This window comes from Opisthocomus hoazin, chromosome 3 (genome assembly GCF_030867145.1).
Source record: "Opisthocomus hoazin isolate bOpiHoa1 chromosome 3, bOpiHoa1.hap1, whole genome shotgun sequence".
NCBI classification, from domain to species: domain Eukaryota; kingdom Metazoa; phylum Chordata; class Aves; order Opisthocomiformes; family Opisthocomidae; genus Opisthocomus; species Opisthocomus hoazin.
Window position 1 is genome coordinate 63,068,243 of NC_134416.1, and position 19,794 is coordinate 63,088,036.

The window sequence follows — 19,794 nt, forward strand, 5'->3', positions numbered from 1 at the left end:
GTGCCTCCAGTTTCACTGAATCTTAGTTGATCAGGCCACGGTCATTAAGTTCAAAGCAACATGAATATGTATGGACAAACACAAGCTCCATGACAGGAGATGACTTAAAGTAGCTGACTTCTGTGTGCATTGTACACATATGTGTAGTAAATTATTAACATTTATCTGTATCTTGGTAATTCACACTGAAATTTTGGTGCTTGTGCTCTGTGTTCCACGATTGACCTAAAAAAGCCTTGTCTCAGAAAGTTCACAGTAGAAATACATACAACAAACTTCAGTGACTCAAAGAAAAACAAAAGCAGTATTTGTGTCAAAAAATGAAGGCATGTAGGACTGGTAACAGTAAGGTCACAGTTGCTGAATGATTAGACACAGCATCCTAGTGACCAATGCCTGATGTCTCCAAAGGCTAGACTGGAGGATATACACTAGAACAGTGAAGGGGGTTGAATGGCTCTTACTTTGGATGCAGGGGCACTGTAACATTAACCTGATAAGTGTGGGAGGAAGCAGTTGCAGAGAACTGCAGTTTTCTTTCATCTGCCCTCAGCCATTTTTTTGCCCCTTACAGATATAGGCATGGCTAGAAGTAGGAGGAAATAGGAACCAAACAACCTCTGGTTTTATCCTTGCAGCACAACCATTGGTGTAATGCCTTGGGACTTGCATCTTCATAGCAAAGGGCAAAGACTTCCACCACCTTCTGCGGAAGTGGACAAATTTCTGTGCTCCATACTCTGAGCTAATTTTCTAGCTGACAATGACACAGATCTTTCACAAAGCTTATTCTTCTCTCATTGAACCAAAACATGTTTCCCACAGATTTTAATGAATACAGAATCTATCCCAAAAACAGGTAGAAGCTGGATAGGATTAAGGGACTTTTAATGATTTCAACATTTTAAGTACAAAAGTAATGTCTGAGTTGTCATTCCTAAGGACTAAAAAAATTGATGGATACATTAGCTGGGTGGAAAATTGACATATTGAATTATGTCTCCTTCAGCACTCACACCAAGTAATTTTGAGAGTGGGCAGTTCAAGATGATGAAGATAGTCACATTTTTTCTCTAACTCACTTAGAAGCTATTTCCATCTGCTTCCTATACAATCACTTACATGTCATTTTGGAATTATGTCTCCATATATATTCAGGTATAGGAGTTTAGCATTTAGGTTAACATTCAGACAAGAAAATTTTTTGTTGCCTGATGGTGAAAAACAAAGTTCACAAGTATGCTCCTTGCTTGTAGTGTTTCTTGTGCTTATAATTATCAGATTGAACATTTAGTAATTGTTTAGTGTTTCGGAGTTGGTTGGTTGTTTTTTTTTTTTTGCTTGGTTTTGTCTTTAGTTTTTTTTTTTTACTTTAAAGAGAAAGAGCACTTGTCCAATTATTGCTGTGGTCAGGGGAAAAACACACAAATAAATAAATTTGCTTAATTAGCTAATGTGTTCACACAGGGAAGGTTATGAGCATCTTGAATACCAGTCCTGATGCCAGAATACACATAATTTGGGCCAATTATTCAGAAAAATCTTCTAAAATTGCATCTGTAATCTCTGGCTTTGTTCATGCGAGTATTCAAGCTTGTATTGACAAGGTACAGTAAAACTGGTTTGGGTTTAGAGATCAGTGGAGGAGTTATCCACATTAATTTTGTATAGCTGATGCAGAGTATAGACTCTCACTGAAGTGATACATATTGCCGTGTATGGGTATTTACTTGTTTCTTTGTGAATATATTGGTATTTTTCACAAGTAATTTCTCCACAGATTTTCAGACAACTGCTGCACAGTAGCAGCCCCCTGAAGCATGCAAAACTCCCTGAAGTCATTTGGACTTCCTATGTATAACTTCATAGGATCAGACAAATGTTTCCAGTCTAGATTGCAATTCCTCTGAAAAATTGACCTTAGTTGTGCCACATTGCGAATGCCCTGCAGAATTGAACTTAATATCCATCAGAAACTTATCTAACCTAATTTTTTTCTGCATACATCAGAGAAGAGAGGAGTGCTTATTATAAAAATGGTGATGCTTCTTCTCCACCAGCAGGATCTTGCTGGCATGAAGCATTAATCCGAGACCCAAGTATTTGTGGATTTATTTATTTACCATTTGAACTGCTTTATCCATCTAGAGATGCTCATAAATGTAGCTATGTGAGGTCTGTTACAGAGCTGCTGTTTAACTCAGTGCCATTACAATGTTAGTGCAAGTGCAAGGATAGACAAGGAGTTGGCACTTTGTTTGCACTTCTCAGAAACTGGATTTTCTTCTGCCCTGACTGTGCCTTTCCTAGCATTTTTGTTTGAACAATCTGCTTCAATCAAACAGAAAAAAAAGACTTTTTTAAGCATTCTTCCTCCCTTTTAAATTTGGTTATAACTCATTTCTTAGCTCTTATTCCTAGTTCTTTTTTGTTCGTTTTTTTTTTAATCTTCACATTTTTAAAATAGTTGTAATGCTTTCTTTGCATTTGCAAACCTTTCTTTGGTTGCTGCTGGGTTTGTTTGGGTGTTTTTTTTGTTTTTTTTCTTCCCCTATTAATAATCCATACTTCTTGCAAGGGCTCAGTGCACAACACTGCCAGCTTTGTCCTGCTGTATTCTATCTCAGTGCTGGCCAGCTTGGTACATCCACTTATAATATGATGAATAGCATCTGAAGCCTGGCCACGCAGCCTGCATTATGGTTCTAGGGCTTTTTTAACCCATCTATCCTTGCTTGTACAAATAGCCCATTCCTGTGTGTCCATAATGAAATTCTCCATTTCTCTTTTCACTCTTCTGACAGCCTACCTGCCATTTGCCGTCATCTTCTTGTGACATTTTCAAAATTCTTTCTGTGCATTGTTTTTCAGTTGATTCCTCCTCATGCTGTTTCTACTGCTATGTGAATAATAAATTACCCTCAATGGCAGAATATTTTCTTTTAATTTTGAAGCCTCCTTATGATTAAATGAGTTTGTTTTCTGTCTACATTTTCCTAACTTTATAGGTTCCTTTCCTGCAACTCCTTCTGTTGCCTTTCTCTGTTCTTCCTGACAACACAAACTCCATTTTTTATCTGCATTCAGATTTATTACCTTAGACAACAGTAACTTCATACTACTTTCACAATTACATTGCCTTAGATTAACTAGATTTTCTTCTAAAGAAGAATACCATTCTTCCAAGCATATGAGTTATGCAGATTTGCCAGTGTATGTGGGCCAAAACATGTCATCAAAAGACTGTGAAAACTCAAGAGAAGATACACCGGAACCAGAGAGTAACAGGTGGAGCCCTGGTGTTAAAGTTGAATTGATAAGGTAATACTTCCTAAGTGGAATAGTGGTTATGAATACATAAAGAAACCTCATTAATTCACCAATTGAATTGCCACTGTTGTTATTTGCTAAAATTTAGTTCAAATTATGTATATTGGGATGCCAAATCTTTAAAGGATATTCTACAAAATACCTTCTAAAGAACAGGTTGCTGAAGTTTTGGCAGTTAATAGGTGGGTCCCCATAATTACTACGGCTCCACAGGTGGTATGAAAAACTTCTGAAATAGAGACAACCATGTAGTTCCCTCAAAAAATCAGTTTAAATTGGGAATTAAGCCATAACCAGGAGGACACAGAAAGGCAGAGATATTCCTGTGCTGAGTATCTTGTTAAAGGCAGTAAGTGTCTTAAATTTCAACAGGTCTTTTGATTTTCCTTCTGCTATTTGTAGAAATTAGAACCAAAGAAGACTGAAGACAAGCAATGCTTGGTTCAAGATTTGAACTGAAGCTAGTACAACCACAGCCATGGACAGTGACTTCCTATGTGATACAGAAGGTAAGAAATGCACATCAGAATTATAGCCACCTGTAAATAATACGTCTGTAGAGCAGAAGTCCTTACTTAACAGTCACTTATATAGAGACACTAATACTTGTACAGGGCAACCACGTGCTCATGATGGTAAGAAGTGTTTTCCTTTAAAAGAGATCTTAAACTTCAAGCTCTTCTACTTGCCTCATGAAAGCCTAATATTCATATAAATTTTCAGGAAAAGTAAGGAAAAGTTATCATTTTACCTCTGCGTCTAATGCATTCTCATATCGAAGGAACTCTGCAAGCTGTTACTGAGTGCATAATGGAAGTTCTTCCTGCTCACACAGTCAACGAGTTATCAGCATCCAAGTAGCAGTTACCTGACATTGCTTTTTTCAGAATCTATATTATGAGTGTACAGGTAGAAATGTTAGTGTTGAGAGACCAACAGTTGCTCAGGGGACTGAGGACAACTGTAACACTTGTCCGTGTTCTGCCTGAAGTGAAAACCCTCTCTAAGCAGTGGCCACCAAAGCTCACACTGTCTGAGAAGGCTTTGAGAGCATGTTTCAGAGCAGGTTTTGTGGTCCTAAATCTGTCTATGGATCCACTATACAGAACAGGAACACAACTCGTACTGTGAAGAGGCACCCTTGACACTTTCAGAAGTCAAAACACAGTAAAGGTGCCAGTGCCAATGCACCCTTTGATACCTGCAGTCTTTCTTTACAGGGCCTACCTAAGAGACAGTCTAGCATGGTCCAGCATTTGTTTTCATGAACAGTAGAATTTACTTCGGAAGTGGTACACCCATATCTCTCAAGACGACTAAATGTACTACAAAACCTATTAGAAAGAAATACAACAGAACTATAAATATGGACTAGAGCCAAAATGATCCAGTCAATGTATTGGAATGGACTGACTCATTGGCAAAAACCCATCACCAAGACAGTCAAGAACAAATTGTATTAAAAAAATACTTTTTTTATGTTACTAAAAATGGTAGATTGCCAAAAGTGACTAAGAATAATTACTTATTTATATTTTATTCTGCCTGTGCAATGAAATTAAATTGGTCTGCTTAGTCACACTTTTTGCTTGGAGTCGCTGGGCTGTTTTGCTCCCATGAAAGTCAAAGGGTTTAATACAATATATTTTGACACGACAGCATAAGCATTTAGGAAAACAATCAGACAAAAATATCTATCCTATTTCCAACACAGTAAAAATAAGTTCAAATGTTTTCACAGACATACAGTTTAATGTAAGGTTTGGCTTGAGAGAATGTAGATTCTTGAAACATAAAACACATCCTTGAGAGAGGTCTATTAAGTTAGTAAGGACACCATGAAATACTCTGTGAAGGTCTACACATGAAAGCTTTTAATTGGGTGATAATTGGCTATTCCAATTCTCCATTAGTAATATCTGGATCAGAATCAAAATTAATGAGAAAGAATCCTGCCTTTATAAAGATTTTAAGTGATCGTAGAAATATTTAGTCCCTGTTTTGAACCTGAAGAGTGAAGGAAAAGTTTGAAGATGTTAGGAAAAATTTATGAAGCTTGTGACCCCTTGTAGATTCTCTTTTTGTATCATCCCATTCCCAAACGATTTTTTGTTTACTCTCTCTTTTTAAACTGTTCTATTTTTGCTGTTGAAGTCATAGCTGCTGAATTAAGTAGGAAAAGATAAGGTTTCCAAGTACTGGTTACATCTCAGAATGAATCTGAGAAGAGAAAGCAGAGGTGTTTGTGATATTCAGTGATGAAAAAAGATAATCTGTCCTTGAACCTTGTCCTCTAAGGATCAGTGCAAAGAGTCTTTATTTTGATTAACTTGTGAAAGACGAATTACAGACTGGGGGAAGGAGGACAAAAGAAAGAAGACTCCTTAATTACAATCTTAAGCAACTGTGTGCAATCATGTTTCAGGATTTTCTTGCTTGAATACATCTTATTACATTGCAACCATGCACTCAGCTGCTCCATAACTCGAAGAAGATTGCTTCTAGTTGCCCTCTTTAAACCACTTCTTCAGTTCACAAATGCCGTGATGCTGAATTGCCTCTCTCTGATTAGAAGACCGACGTTGGAACATGTCTGAAAATGAAGCTAAAAGATAGAAACACATAGCAGTTGCGTATCACATTTATTAAAATACTCATGAGTGTTTGCACTTGTGTATTCAAAGGCTACAAACAAATCAGAAATTAAAGTTACTAAAAAATGCTTTGTAATCTAAATCATTTTGTTTGTTTTTTTTTAAGAAGTGAGTTTATCCTTACATTACTTTATTATTGTTGACACCACACTTCACAGTATAATGTATAATAGGAATGAAAATTAGTTATAAATGCGTATTATTGGTTTGTTCGTAGTATGTTGAGAAAGCTTTTCTGGTAAAGCTATAAATCAAAAGACATTGGCCAAGTCTCATTTCTCACAGTTGCCCTTGGTACGATCCATTGTTCTAAAAACAGTAGGTGTTAAAAATATTTTTGCCAGTGGAAAATGTCAGATCAGCAGCTCCGCTAACACTTGGAACCTCTGCCTTTTTTTTTTTCTTTTTTGGCTGTGCAGGAGGCGTCCTGACTCCCGGCTGGTCACGTTTCAGTTGCAGACAGACCCGTTTCATTCTGCAGACCCGAAAGGCTTCAGCAGTGCTGAGAGGAGGCGGAAAGTTTGCGCTGACGCTTCCTCAGCCGGACCAAGCCCGGACGAAGCTGGTGTTCCTTCCCCAGAGCGGGCAGCTCCGGGGCGGCGGGGCTGCGCGTGGATGCTGCCGGGCATCAGCCCCGGCGTGACACTGCGCCTTCTCCTCCTGCCGATGCGCAGAGCCTCAGCACGGCCACAGTCGCCTCTCTCCACTGTTTATTCTACAAAAGCACCTGTTTTATTTAGTCCGTGTTTTTTTTTTTTTTTACGCTCTCTCCCCCCCCCCCCAGGTTTAAACAGGAGCTGGGTAGGAGGGACGGCAGCACCGGGGAGGCGGAAGGCAGCAGGGGTGCGGGCTTTTAGGTCCCTTGAACAGGTCGGTGGCAGGTCTGTGCCTCGCCCCTCGGCCCCGGAGAAGGGACCCCGGCCCGGCCCCGCTCGCTGCCCCGCGGCCCCCAGCTTCCCCACCGCCGGACAGGCCGACGGGCCTGGGCGGGAGGTTTTGCAGGGCAGGCTGGGGAAACTGAAGGGGCAAAACTGTAAAGCAGGGACCCCGCAAGTTCGGAGTAGTTTTGCGACTTTGCCTTCACGCCTCGGGGAGCTCAACTGATCGCGGCTTCCAGGACAAGTTGAGGGGGGTGGGGGATAAAAAAAGCCAAACCCAAACCTTAAACTCTCTCCTTCAGCTCCGCGTTTCAAACGCAAGTCGGGAGATAGATTGGCTCCCGCCCCACCCCCTGGCCCGGCTCCTGATTTTTAGCCAAAGGACACCATCTGTATATCCTGTCAAGGAGGAGGAGGAGAGGCGGGGGGGAGCGGGGCCGGGCAGGCTGCTTGCTCCCTTGGATCCCTTTTCAGCAGCCACCGCCGGGTCTTCGGGAGGTACAAAGAGTCCCGGCGCCTCCCCCCCGCGCCCTCGGACGGAGCTGCCCGCCGGTTCGGGCCGCCGAGCGGTGACATTCCCTGCCCAGAGCAGCATCCCCACCTCCTCTGCCGCCTTCCATCCCTCCTTGTCCCCTCCCTCCTTCCTTCCTTCCCTCCCTCCTCTCCCTCCTCCTCCGGCAGCCACGATCCGCACCCAGTCGGAGCTGGGCTTGGCACCGGCGCCCACTTCTCCCTCCGTCTGCCCAGCGGTTGGCCGCGCCGCGGAGGAGGAGGAGCGGAGCGTCCGCAGCGCTCCTGCCTCCGCGGGTGCGGGCGGGCGAGCAGCCCCGATGCCAGGCGGACGCCCCGCCGCCCGCAGCCCGGCCCCCGCCCGGGAGCAGCCCGTCGGCGCTTCGCCGCGGAGGCACCGCCGGCCCTCGGGATTAAAACACTCGCTGCGCCGGGCGGCCGAGGGAGAGGGGGAGCAGGTAAGCGCTGGCTGCACCTGTGCCCCTCCTTGCTTTCCTCCTCCCCCTTCCCCTCCCGCGCAGGCAGAGGGAGATCGGAGTAGTTGCAGGAAGGGGCTGTGCGCGGTTCTTCCCCCCCCACCACCCCCCGCGCCCCGAAGCGGCTCCCGCTCGGCAGCGGGGCTGCGGCTCTGCGGGGCCGGCGGCGCGGCCGCGGGCGCAGCGGTAAGTTTCGGTTCCCCCGGTGCTCGGGGGCGGCGGGGAAGGGGCCGAGGAGGCGGCCCGGCGAGCGCGGCTGGGAACGGCCGCGGGGGCGGCGGGGAAGCGGTGCGAGGTAAAAGCGATAATGCCTCGTAAGAGAACAATAGCACCTCTCTGACTCTTTGGAGAAGTCTGGTGGACGAGCCGGGAGGTGAGGTGGGGGAAGGGAGGACCACAGACTTCTGCCAAATACGGGCAGCGCCAAGTCCCGGCTGGCTCGGTCCTTTCTGCCGAGCCGAAGCGGCTGTCCTGCTTGATCTGAGAGTCCGGCACTGATGCTGCAGAGCAAAAGCTTACTGAGGCCAGGAATTTTCCCGAGTTATTTCCCAGAGCTTTCCTCCTGTTATGTCAAGGGTGTTCTAGAGTTTGCAAATGTTGAAATGATGGGAGCTTATTTCTTTGATTAGTATTCAGCTGGTAAGGCTGGCTATGCGGTGCTTGGCCGTTTGATACTGACCCTTCCCCCTCCGCCCCATCCCCCCATCTATCCACGTATCCACACATGGACGTGTCCTGCTTTCCTGTAATAGGTGGTGTGCACCGGTAGCAAGCGTTTGTGATCCGGATCCTCAGACTTCTAGTTGCTAAATGGAGGAAAAAATATCCCTTTTTTAGATAAGATTGAGCCTTTATGCTTGTGCTTTCAAAAGGTGAGGTAGTTCAGGTGAGCCAAGATTCCGCAAATGATGTCTTCCCGGTAAATCGGGGGATTTCTGGAGGGGTGTGAGATGGAGGCCAGGGAGGCACTCTGATTCTGGGAGCTGAAATGTTGATACTTTAATCTTTACCTAGTGCAAGGATAAAATCTTGTGTTCTGATAGATAACTTCCCAAGTCAAAGCAGAGGCTTGAAAGGGCAGCATATACTTTATAGTCTCTCTAACAAGACATACTGCCTTGACATTTTTCAGCTAAAACATAGGTGATTGCACAGCTTTGCAGAAAATAAATCGCTTTTCCGGGACAAATAAGTAAATGCATAAGGGAGCCAAACTCTTAAGAATGCCAGTTTCTGAAACGGTCTCTCCTTGGCAGTGATGTGTGACTTTACTTTTCTACCCTTATTACATTTACTAATTGTCCCTCTGTTACAGTGTTTGAAGTTTGCACGGAATTGTTACTGGTGAAAGCTAGATACTTACTCTGTTTCTGAAAAAGACAGGTCTACATAATCTCGGGTGAAGAGCTATTCAGATGGGCAATAGCGTAAAAGTTGCATACGTAAATTTAGTTTCTTCTAGCTTCTGAAGGTACAACAGGTCAACAGATAAAGATCAGTTGGGAAATGGTGCTGGTTTGCTCTTAGCTGTATCGTAACCATTTTAAAGATGCAAAAGTGAAGTAAGGATGTTTAGAAATAATACGACGGTGTCTCATCTGAGCCAGTTCAGTGCAACGAGTGTGTTATCATCTTTGGGGTAAAAAAGAACAAAACCCCACTAAACAAATCACAAAGAACTATCTAGGGACCAAATGTGACATATTGTTTAAAGTCCTGGTACACACTTTTCTAGCTCTCCAGCGTGCAACTACCAGAGGATCTAATCTAGACACACTTCTTTTTTAAGGTCCAGAAGAATTGCTAAGTAAGATTTAAAAAACAATTGCAATAAAATCCACAGCAAGGGGAGAAGAGCAAAGAGGTTTAAAGCTGACTCTGACAACTTTTAGTGTTAAATATGTGAAATATCTTGGGCCTGAGTACTTAATATAGATTAAAAGCTACCTAGAATATTAGGGAAATACCAAAGGTAATAATCTGAGCTACCACTGCATGTTAGAATTGCTTCTCACTTAATGTGAATAAAAATACGAACATTAGTAATGTAGACTATTTTCTTGCAAAAAGTCATTAAAGATTGCAGTTTGAATCAGAGGGCATTTTACCCTTATAATGGGAGACTTTACTGTAATTAAAGGCTGATGTAGGTCATTAGAATTGTGTTAAGAGTCAGATGACAGCCTCACAACTCTCTTAAGTCTACTTTTATTTATTTAATAGCAAAGCACTCTTGATTATTTGCTACTGATTTAATAGCAAAGCATTCCTATCTTTCAAAAAAAAAGTAATTGTAAAGCATTTGTATAACTGCAGATTATCCATGAATTATCTGGTAAGAAGAATGGATATAGCATCCATGTAGATTTTCGCCTGTCCTTTTTATGTGTAACTGTGTGCGTGTTGTGTCCATATTTTTTTATTTCTTCAACAGTCAGTCTTGACTGAAGAAAATCATTATCAATGCAAAACCTCAGGTTGTTCTACTCTAACTTGAAGTCCTACTTTGCTATAGACCTGGCTAAGTCTTTTCTCAAAGGTATTCAACTCACAATGTGACTCCAGTGTGCAATGAAAATAGAACATATTTTAAACTTCACATGGTTTGCAGATCTATATACTGCCTGGGAGTTGGTTTTAGTGACAGTTTGGCTAGTAAGTTTCTGTGTATGTTTTTGGCTATTGGCTTCAATATCTGGTGTATTCAGCAGTTCTTCAATGAAGGCCTTTCTTGAGCCATTCAGTTTCCTTTAGTTTATCATGCACATTTATTTTCATGTATGCTTTCATACTGCTACTGGGTATTGTTTTCTCGTGGCAATGAAAATCATTAAATTCTAGCTGAGGAAGGACGCATAAAAGAGATGATGGTTGCTTCTGTTCTTCCTGTCAGATCAGGCTTAATTTTAAGCAGTAATGCAGGAGTGCCTCCTCTGGGAATTCAGTGGTTCTGCAAGAAAGTCATCCTTAGGTATTATGAGAAGTTCCTCAGCTTAAATGAGGCTGCAGAAATTGAGCTCGTGGCAATTTAAATATTTGACTTGATTGGCCACAGGTATACGATTACTGCTGGCGTTTCTTTTCAATAACTGATCAAATTAGCATAGTCTTTTCCAGCAACTTAGATCTATAAAATGTACCATAGCAAGGTGAAAAAACTAACAAAGCACTTACACATGGAGAAAATTATGTTAAAAAGAAAAATCTTTCTTTGGTTATTTTTTTCTTGGGGGAAAAGAAGCAGCCTACCAGCAACGCAAACAATTTACTACTCTAGCCACATACAATCTTATGATCAACTGCAGAGCAATATGGAAGACCAAAAGCTGTTGCCTAGTTTTCTTTACGCATTTGTTGAAGCCATATCATTTATTGAAGTGTGCCTAGTTTTTTCTGTTGCCTCATTAGGTCCTTTCACCTGCGTCAGAGGGTATTTGAGCAAGTTTATAGTGTAACAGCGCCATATGTTTGGAGCAGTGAGTTTTTTGCTTTGTAACCAGATGCATACTGCAGGATGTGCACTACATTTACAGATCTCCCATGTGAATATTTAGGCCAGTTAGTGGCAGGAGGTTGTGGTCTGTAGCTGTAATGTCATCTGGCACAGGGAGTTAATAGGTTTCATCATACTGCCTTGACTCACAGAGCTGCATTTCATGGAAGGGTCCCCACCTCACTTGCTCCAAGGCACCCTCCTTTTTTTCTTTTTCCCTTTGCCTGAAAAAAATGATAACCAGACATTGCAATCTACACCATAATTAGACACGTTATCTTCTCTAAACACTTAGTCTCAAGGATCACAGAGTTTGTGTGCCTGTGAAGGAGTCTCCCGTGATATTTAGGATGTGTGACACAGAGGAGCTGCAGGCTCATAACAAAGGGGAATTTTCTCTGCCACGGAAATTGACACCTTTTCCAATGGGCATTGTAAAATTGAATAGTAGTTCAACTGTCAGGGGGCTCACCTACTGATTCCACTGTGTTTAAGGGATCGTGGTTCAAGATCCAGTTGCAACAGTCACCCTCAGAATTACCTCAACACACAGGGTCTTATTTTATGAATGACTACAGTAAACAAAAAAAACCCCAAACAGGAGATAACTGTGCACTATTGACCAAGGTAAAGCAAGATTTACTAGCAGGTGGTGTCTGAGCTGCACTTTCAGAGACAGTGAGGTCCAGGTTTACACAGTAAATTTTGCATTGGTGTCAAAAGTTGAAGCAATTTGATGAGAGGAGAATAATGGAGTGGGGAGAGGGAAGGCAATAGGAGTGGAAGACTCTTCAGCTACACCTTCAATGGATGCCTTGAGCTGACAGCGAGATTTCAAAACAGAGAAATGTAATCCAGACTGGTGGAGTTCAGTAATGGAAAAGGTTTTGTATTTCCACTTCTTTGTGAAGAATTTTGCACATTGGAAAGAATTTAAGACAGTATATGGTGAAGGACAAAAGTCCCTGTTGGGATGAAGAGGTTGACAGGGAAATGATATGTTTCATAGATTAAGCTGCCACTGTGACACTGATAGCAATGTGTGAGTGGAAGTCTTCAGGAATTTTCACTTTGGTTGCAAAGGTTAGGTGGTACGAAGAAGATCTCAAAAGCCTTCAGCAAACAGCTTTACAAGGCAGGAAAAATCTCAGGGGTGGGGAAAGAGGGCTTCCATAAGGATATCTAGGAGACCCAAGGCATGTTTTGCCCGTATCTACTGGTGCTCGCTGCTACACGCGAACAGTGAGGACTAGGCTTGATGCGTTGTTTTAGAAATTACGGAGTGAAGCAAAATATTCGGAGAGATTTTCAGTGGGTGTAAATTACCCTTAATTGCTTGCAGTGAGGGGAACTATTCCTTAAAGCTGAGGATCTTATTCATGATCTGAATGTTTTCAACAAATCAAGATTGCCCCTTGGAGACAGCGCATAATAGTGTCTTTTTGACACTAGCAGATTGTTTTGGCAAAGTAGAGTAGTAACATTTTTCAGATTAGCAGTGTTCACTAGCACACTACTTCTACTATAGTGGCTTAAATATAGTTCAATTTCTATACAGCAGATGGGAGAAAATGTAAGTTTTAAGACATATATTGAATAAGGACGTTATTATTTTTTCAAAAGTATATTCTTCAGTCTGATGTTTTATATATTAACTAGCTATTTAAGAACACAAACATGAGTGATTAGGTATTTAGAGGATTTTTTTTATAATTTTTTTTTATTTTTCTGCCTGTTCATGTAGACAGCGTGTTAATAATGTTAGTTAATAATGTTAATGTTAGTAAGACATACTGCGTGCACAGTCCAGATCACATAACATACTCTTTGAATTACACACCAGGTTTTATACTTTACATTTTTCATATTTGTGATTTTCAGGACTATATGCAAAGTAAATAGGGAATACAAGCTTAGATGTAGAAGGTAGAGCCTAGTGCTTTAAATATACCAGCAGACTATTTTGAAAGCCTAAATTACTTTTTATGGGGGCAAAGCATGAGTGAGGAGACATGATTGCATTTTGCCTCTGTTTAGGGGGAGGGAGTAGCATTTTGGAGATCCAGAAACAAGATATAAAGGTGCACTTGTGTCCTAGCGTAATTAATGACATCAATTACAAGTGCAAATATTTCTCAGTTCTGTGTACTCTGAGTCCTGTTTGTGCAGAAAGTGATACCATTTTATAAAAGAGCATCTTTAAACACAAAATACAAAATGGTTGCAGGTCAGCTTTGCCTTCACTTCACGCTCAAGCCTGTAAACGCAGCTGACAGAGAAGGCACTGGAATCAGAGCACCGCATTCCCTCTATTGCTGTCAGTGTTAGTCATATCCACTTCTGCGAGTACAACTCTGAACATTGAAGTTATGTCTTGACGAGGGGAAAAAAAACCCAACAGCACCTTTTACTTTTCAGTTTTTATGAATGATGTGATGTTGATTATGTGGACTTGTGGACTTCATGCTTATGAATTTCATAGAACAGGTGATAGTTGAAGAGCTAGTTATGCTTGGACAGAAACATATTTTTTTAATATTAAAAAATCCATATAAATATGTATATCAGTAAGAAAGGTGATGACATGCAATTTAATAAATAATTATTCCCAAAATATAAAAGATTTTTAAACACTAGACACTTTTACTTCTGCTTTGGGAAGTATCGCACTCAAAAGGCAATGTGCTGAAAGAACTATAAATAAAAACCTAAAAAAAAGGGCTCTAATAAGAATAGAAAGACTTATCCTGAAGAAGGGGAGGAAGGGAGGGAAGAGGGTGTCAGAGCAGAAAGTGCTGCCACACAGCTGAATAAAAATAATTGGAATTCTGGAGACTGTGGTGAAAGTATTTGAGAATGAGTAAACAACAACAATTTTTTTTCTAGGGGGTGTGAGTATTCTGCTTTTCATCAGATTGTGCTGTCTAGCATATGGACTGGTTTTCAGTTGGTATTTTGGGTGCGTTTTTCAGTTATGCGCTGTGGCGTGTGGCTGGGGACCGTGGCACTCCATATGGTGGCTTTCATACTTTCCTGCAGGTGTAAAAGAAAGGATATAAGAGAACACTGTTCGCGATAAAGGTTAGAGCAATTCTAGTTTTGAAATGTCTGTTCAGAGCAAGAACAAGACATTTCAAACTGCTTAGTGAAAAGACTCTAACATATTGTAAATGTTTTACTGACATTTCTTAAGAAAATCCATTTCGTATTTTTATCTCTGTTAAATAACAATCTGCTGCCTCTCTGAAATAAACTGACAGTTTATCAATATCAGCTGTCTTTAACCTGATGTAACTTGGGCACAGTGAGGGAAAGACTAGAGGATGCACGAACAGCCTCTACTACAAACAACGCTTATCTTATTTGAACTGAGTGGTAGGAAGTGAACTGCTCATGGAGGAAGCACAGCTACTCTCCTTAACAGTCATAGCAGCCCTCTCAGTAATTACAATGTCATGTGGTCACGATTTACACAAAGGCCCAGATCAAAACTGAGGTATGACTGGTTGGGATTAATCATGTTAAACTATGCTCTGCTAGTGAGGATGACACCTGGGTGTTAATCCCGCTGTGAAAAGAGTCGGTCATGTTGGAGAGACATCTTCTATAGCTGTAGCATCACATTTCGGAAGTTAGGGTCTTTAGGTAAGGCATTGGCTATTGTTTTTGTGTTGCCTATAGGGAGACACTGAATTTTCACATATGGAAGCTTTCAAATTGCTACTGCTTAGCAAACATGCCCAGTGGGTTTGTGGTTTATCCCACCAGTCTCTAAACAAAGCCTTTCTGGTGCAGGGCAGTACCACAGAAGGGATTACTAGAAAAAGGCTTTACATATAGTCTGTAATCAGAAGAGCTTTTTATTTGTTTCGTGTTTCTGCACTCTAGGTACCTTTGGCAGCACGATGCATAGGCGTTCTGCAGCTAAAAGAGCCTGGCATACTGAAAACAGATAGCCGAGATCACATTTCACTCAGTTTTAGTAGTAGTGGGTAGGGATATAATGATAATCTATCTAGAGCATTTAATATGTACGTGATTTAATGTCTAGCCTTTTTAGATTAATTAAATGTAGAAAGGATGAAAGCTTCTTTCTTCCATGGCTTCCTAAGTAGCAGCGGTTCACTCCAAAATAATGCCCTGCTTTCTGTTTTAATTCCATCCTCATTTTCACCTTGCATTTGGCACTTCTTAAATACTTCTCATCGGCCTCACAGCTCACTCAGACAAGGAGGATGCCTATTTCAGAGAGAGCGTTACTTACCTGGGGTTGATGCAGGTGATTCTTCTGAAAGGCAAAGCTACATTTGGTTCTGACTGACAGAACTTATACCTTTAAAAACCTTATACTAAGTTTTTACTTATTTATATTTTACTATTTTTACTTGGCCAGAGAAGGGTCACGATTGTAAAAAGCAGAAAAAAGACTTGTTTAAGTACTGAAGGGTTTTTTTTGTAAATGATAGTTTTTTTAGTGATTTCTACCACTTATTAAATGATCAAGATTTTTAAATAAAAAAGGGACAAGATGCACAAAAAGATAAAAATTGTATGTGTTAGTGCTGACAAATCAGTCGTCATTAATTCAAGGTTTCATTGAAATCGCAAAATCACATTATCCTCTGATCTTTCTGAACATATTTGTGTATAAGTATATAAACCAGTCCAATGTCCTTCTTAACCATGCCTGACATTTGCTTTAGGAATGTAGTAAAAATGACTGGGGAGACTGAGGGCTTTTTAGCGGGTCAGGTTCAGATGAGAATAAATCGTAACATCTGGTGTACTGTGACTAAGAATCAATCAAATTGTTCTGATTCATCTTATATTCCTTTATTTTACTTTTCGGTTATGTGGAAGAGAGCTAAGCCAGCATATGTCCTTGCCATTAATACAACTTCTTGCCTGTAGCTGGTTTGTAAGTACGTCATGGTAATGGCAAGTAAAGCAGACTGTAGCAGATAGAGGAGGAAAAATCAAGCCAAATAACTGTGAATAACTACACTTGCTTTAATTATTTTGAAGAGAAAAAATTTCAGCATTTGTACTGGGGAAACAGGTGTATTAAGAGAACAGTCGTGAGAAAACTTTACAGCTATGAATACGGCTGTGTCAGCAGCAGTAATGCCATCCAAGGAATGCGCTCTAAACTCTGAGACCTATTATGTGAAGTCAACTGTTCTGGTGATGAGAAAAATTGTACATAAACATTTTTGATGCATTATGTGAAAGCTGCAAAGAATTTACATTCTATTTAAAAAGAAAAAAAAGTTCTGACAACAGTTCTTGTCTTTTTCCTGGACAGGTACCTATTACACCATTTCTAGGGTGAAGGCTATTCAGCAGTGGTGACTTCTTCCAATTGACCACTCCACAAATTATTATCTCTGGACTCCCAGCTGACACCCTGCCGGAGGCTAGAGCTACTGAGACAACTGGAATTGTGTCTGCTCTTGTCAAGGTTTTTTCTTTCACGGGGGAAAAAAAAAAAAGATGAAGTTGGGCAAAGTGGAATTCTGCCATTTTCTGCAAATACTGGCTCTTCTCCTGTGCCTTGCTGGGATGAATCAAGCAGAGCTCTCGAGGTCCAGGTCAAAGCCCTACTTTCAATCAGGGAGGACGAGAACCAAACGCAGCTGGGTGTGGAATCAGTTCTTTGTGCTGGAAGAATACATGGGTACAGACCCACTCTATGTAGGAAAGGTAGGGGATTTAAACAACCTTTGGAGAGTGCAGATGCTTGCTTTTTGATGTGTTTGTGTGGTGCAAGCTGAAAATTGTAATTCTGTTAGCACGGTTGATTTAAGGCAGGATGGGGCAAAATTTCCTATTTTGAAAAAGAAACGTGTTTAACACTTGAAAACAGCAACACGTTACATTCCCGATTCCTTTTGCAATTTTCCTTAAGAGCTCTACATATTAGCTGTGCTTCTTTAACGAGTATGATAATGAAAGTGTTTTACCACAACTAATACAAAGAAAATGTTTTGTTACTGATATGAGATGTATTTTTTTACATAGGAATAGGGAAACATAAGGATGTATCCTCTTTTACAAGAGCTAACAGTTGCTTCCAGAAAATACAACTTCTGGGTTATGTTGTTTGCTCCCTGATGATCAGCACTACTGAAGGCAAGAGAGAAAGCATCAGGTGTCTGGGGATGTGACAAGTAAAAAGGAGGACATGTCTGTGCTACTGCTTTGCTTTGACATTGTCTGACTGGCAGATTGGTACCTTGGGGGCCTCACTGCCCTCCGTGCTTAGCACAGCCCTGCGGCTTTACCTTCCCTCTGACGGGCACCAGGCCAGTGCAGAGCAAGCCCTTCCATCAGGGCATCCCAAATGGCTCTTTCTGCACGCCCGTCACTTCACATGGAGCACACTGAGCACAGCTGTGAATCTGGGCCTCAGCTCATTCACCGCCTTGTGCTGGTGGGTAAGACACTTCCTTCAGCGATTATAAAGGAAAAAACAACCAAACAACCAACCAAAAACCCCTCTTGTGTTTGTATTTAAGGTTTATGTGTAATCACCTTATTGAAAGAAAACCCCATTTTTCTATGCCATATCAGAATCAATAAATAGAGTTTTTTGTTAAAATATAGCAAATGCATAGAAAACAAAGGAGTGACAGCTTTTGACAGAATGGCTTGCTTACAGAAAAGGAGATGAAGTAACCTGAAATCCACTGCTTCAAATATATGAGTGCAATGAGTTTCATCTTACTTATTTCGTCCTACTGAGACAAAAAACTTGAAGTTTGTGTGAACACAGTTAAGCACTTAGAATTTAATCATGCCAACTGAATAATCAAGTTAAATAGGGAACTGCTCTTGTATTAGAGCTGTGGTTGTGTTTAGGTGATTTTCTGAACTGGGGCTGGTACTTTGCACAATTGAGCCCTTAAGAAAGGTGTGCTGGAATCAGAAATATTGTGTCTTATTACAGCAGTCCTGAAAGCTTTTGTTAAGTTTTAGGTTATGTAGCAGTTTTCATTCTGATGCCATGCAGCTGCTGCTTGTCTTCATAAGTTTGCCTTTTAGGCAAATTTATTCTCAGGTTGGAGCTTCTCTTATGCCTCTGAAAAATGGCGTATTTGGCATTCTTGCCCGGTGATAAAAACGGAGTGTAGCTTACAAATTGGAATTTCTCTCCTACAAAAGAAGTGTCTTTAAATACTCGACTGAAGACTGCTTTTGATTTGTAGCAATTCTCCTACTCATGCAATTGATATGTTATGGCCAAAGATGCCGTGACAGTGCTAGAGTACATGGTATTTGCATGTGGGCGGTTATTTTTAGCTTCACAGTCTGGTCTTTCCCGTCCTTTACAGGAGTCCTAGCATTCATAAGCAGATATCTTCTGCAAAACAAATCTTTTTTTACTGAAACAGTCTGTGCCCAGCCTGCTTTTGTATTGGCAGTATGAATATTTGGCTCAAGAACTCACATTTATACCAGCAATTCGTTTTGTAGGAGAAGCAGATAAAAATTTGCACTTGCAAAATGAGGCCCATCTTCCTGGAAACAGAGCCCTTGCTGAGCACCTTATAAGATAAGATGTGCCCAGTTCCTAACCTTCTCACTGGAGAGGCTTTTTACTGTGTGGTTCCTGAGGTGCAATCATGACCGAAGCTGCATTCCCACGCAGGGGAGCAAAGAGGTGAAGAAGTGGTTTTCTTTCTCTATGTTAACATGTTATGTGTAGTACCACTCTGAAGTGAGCAGCAGTCACCTTCCTCCCCCTCTTCTCCCTGTAAAAATATTGCCATCTTGTTTCAAATCCTTTGCAGGCAGGTAGGGACTGAGAAGACTGAGATTTGGATAAGAATGTTGGGGATTTTCTTTCGTTTTTTTTTTTTTTTTTTTTTTTTCTCTGCTTGGTGAGGAAGCTACAGCAAGCAAAGAGCTGGCATTACTCACTTCTCTCATCAAGTGAAGTGGAAGCAGCAACCAGACTCTGCCTTGTGTTCTGCAGAGTGCTCTGCTCCTGGGGAAGTCAGTCCTGCACTGCCTTACATTCAGGATGTTTTGCAGGGTGCCAATCTAACTGCACATCCAGGAACAAGGAAGCTTCCTCCAGATTTTAAGGGCTGTGAGATAAAAATGCTTCAGAAACACTCAGGCAAATGGAGCTGCAATAGGGACTATTTTCTCCCTACCACTATTCAATTTCACAAAGCCCTAGGTGATCCTGTTTGGAAGGCAGCATTCAGGGAATGTTAGGGTTACAGGGCCAATCATTCAAGAGTTGTGAAATACCAATGTTAATTCCATGTTCAGCGTTAACTCTGTCCTCCTGGGTGTGTGCATTCCGACACTTTAATTACATGATCATGCAGGGTAAAATCCTGTTCCTTATGAATAATGTAACAGAATTCCTATTCACCTCAGTAAGATCTTTCACTTAAAATAATTTTTCAGTGTTTTTATGCCTGTTTAACAAGATTTTA

General features: G+C 41.2%; 1 protein-coding gene across 2 annotated transcripts in view; it reads left to right on the forward strand.

Moving 5' to 3' along the window:
* The first annotated feature begins 7,636 nt into the window (after window positions 1–7,636).
* CDH7 (cadherin 7) overlaps window positions 7,637–19,794 on the forward strand; it is a 93,149-nt gene continuing 80,991 nt past the window's right edge. The window contains exons 1-2 of one of the 2 annotated variants that reach the window (XM_075416528.1): window positions 7,637–7,830; window positions 16,647–17,044. In XM_075416528.1, coding sequence (XP_075272643.1) covers window positions 16,835–17,044 — 210 coding nt within the window. In that variant the 5' untranslated portion in view covers window positions 7,637–7,830; window positions 16,647–16,834. The remainder of the gene's footprint in view (window positions 7,831–16,646; window positions 17,045–19,794) is intronic. The other variant, XM_075416527.1, reaches the window with a different exon arrangement.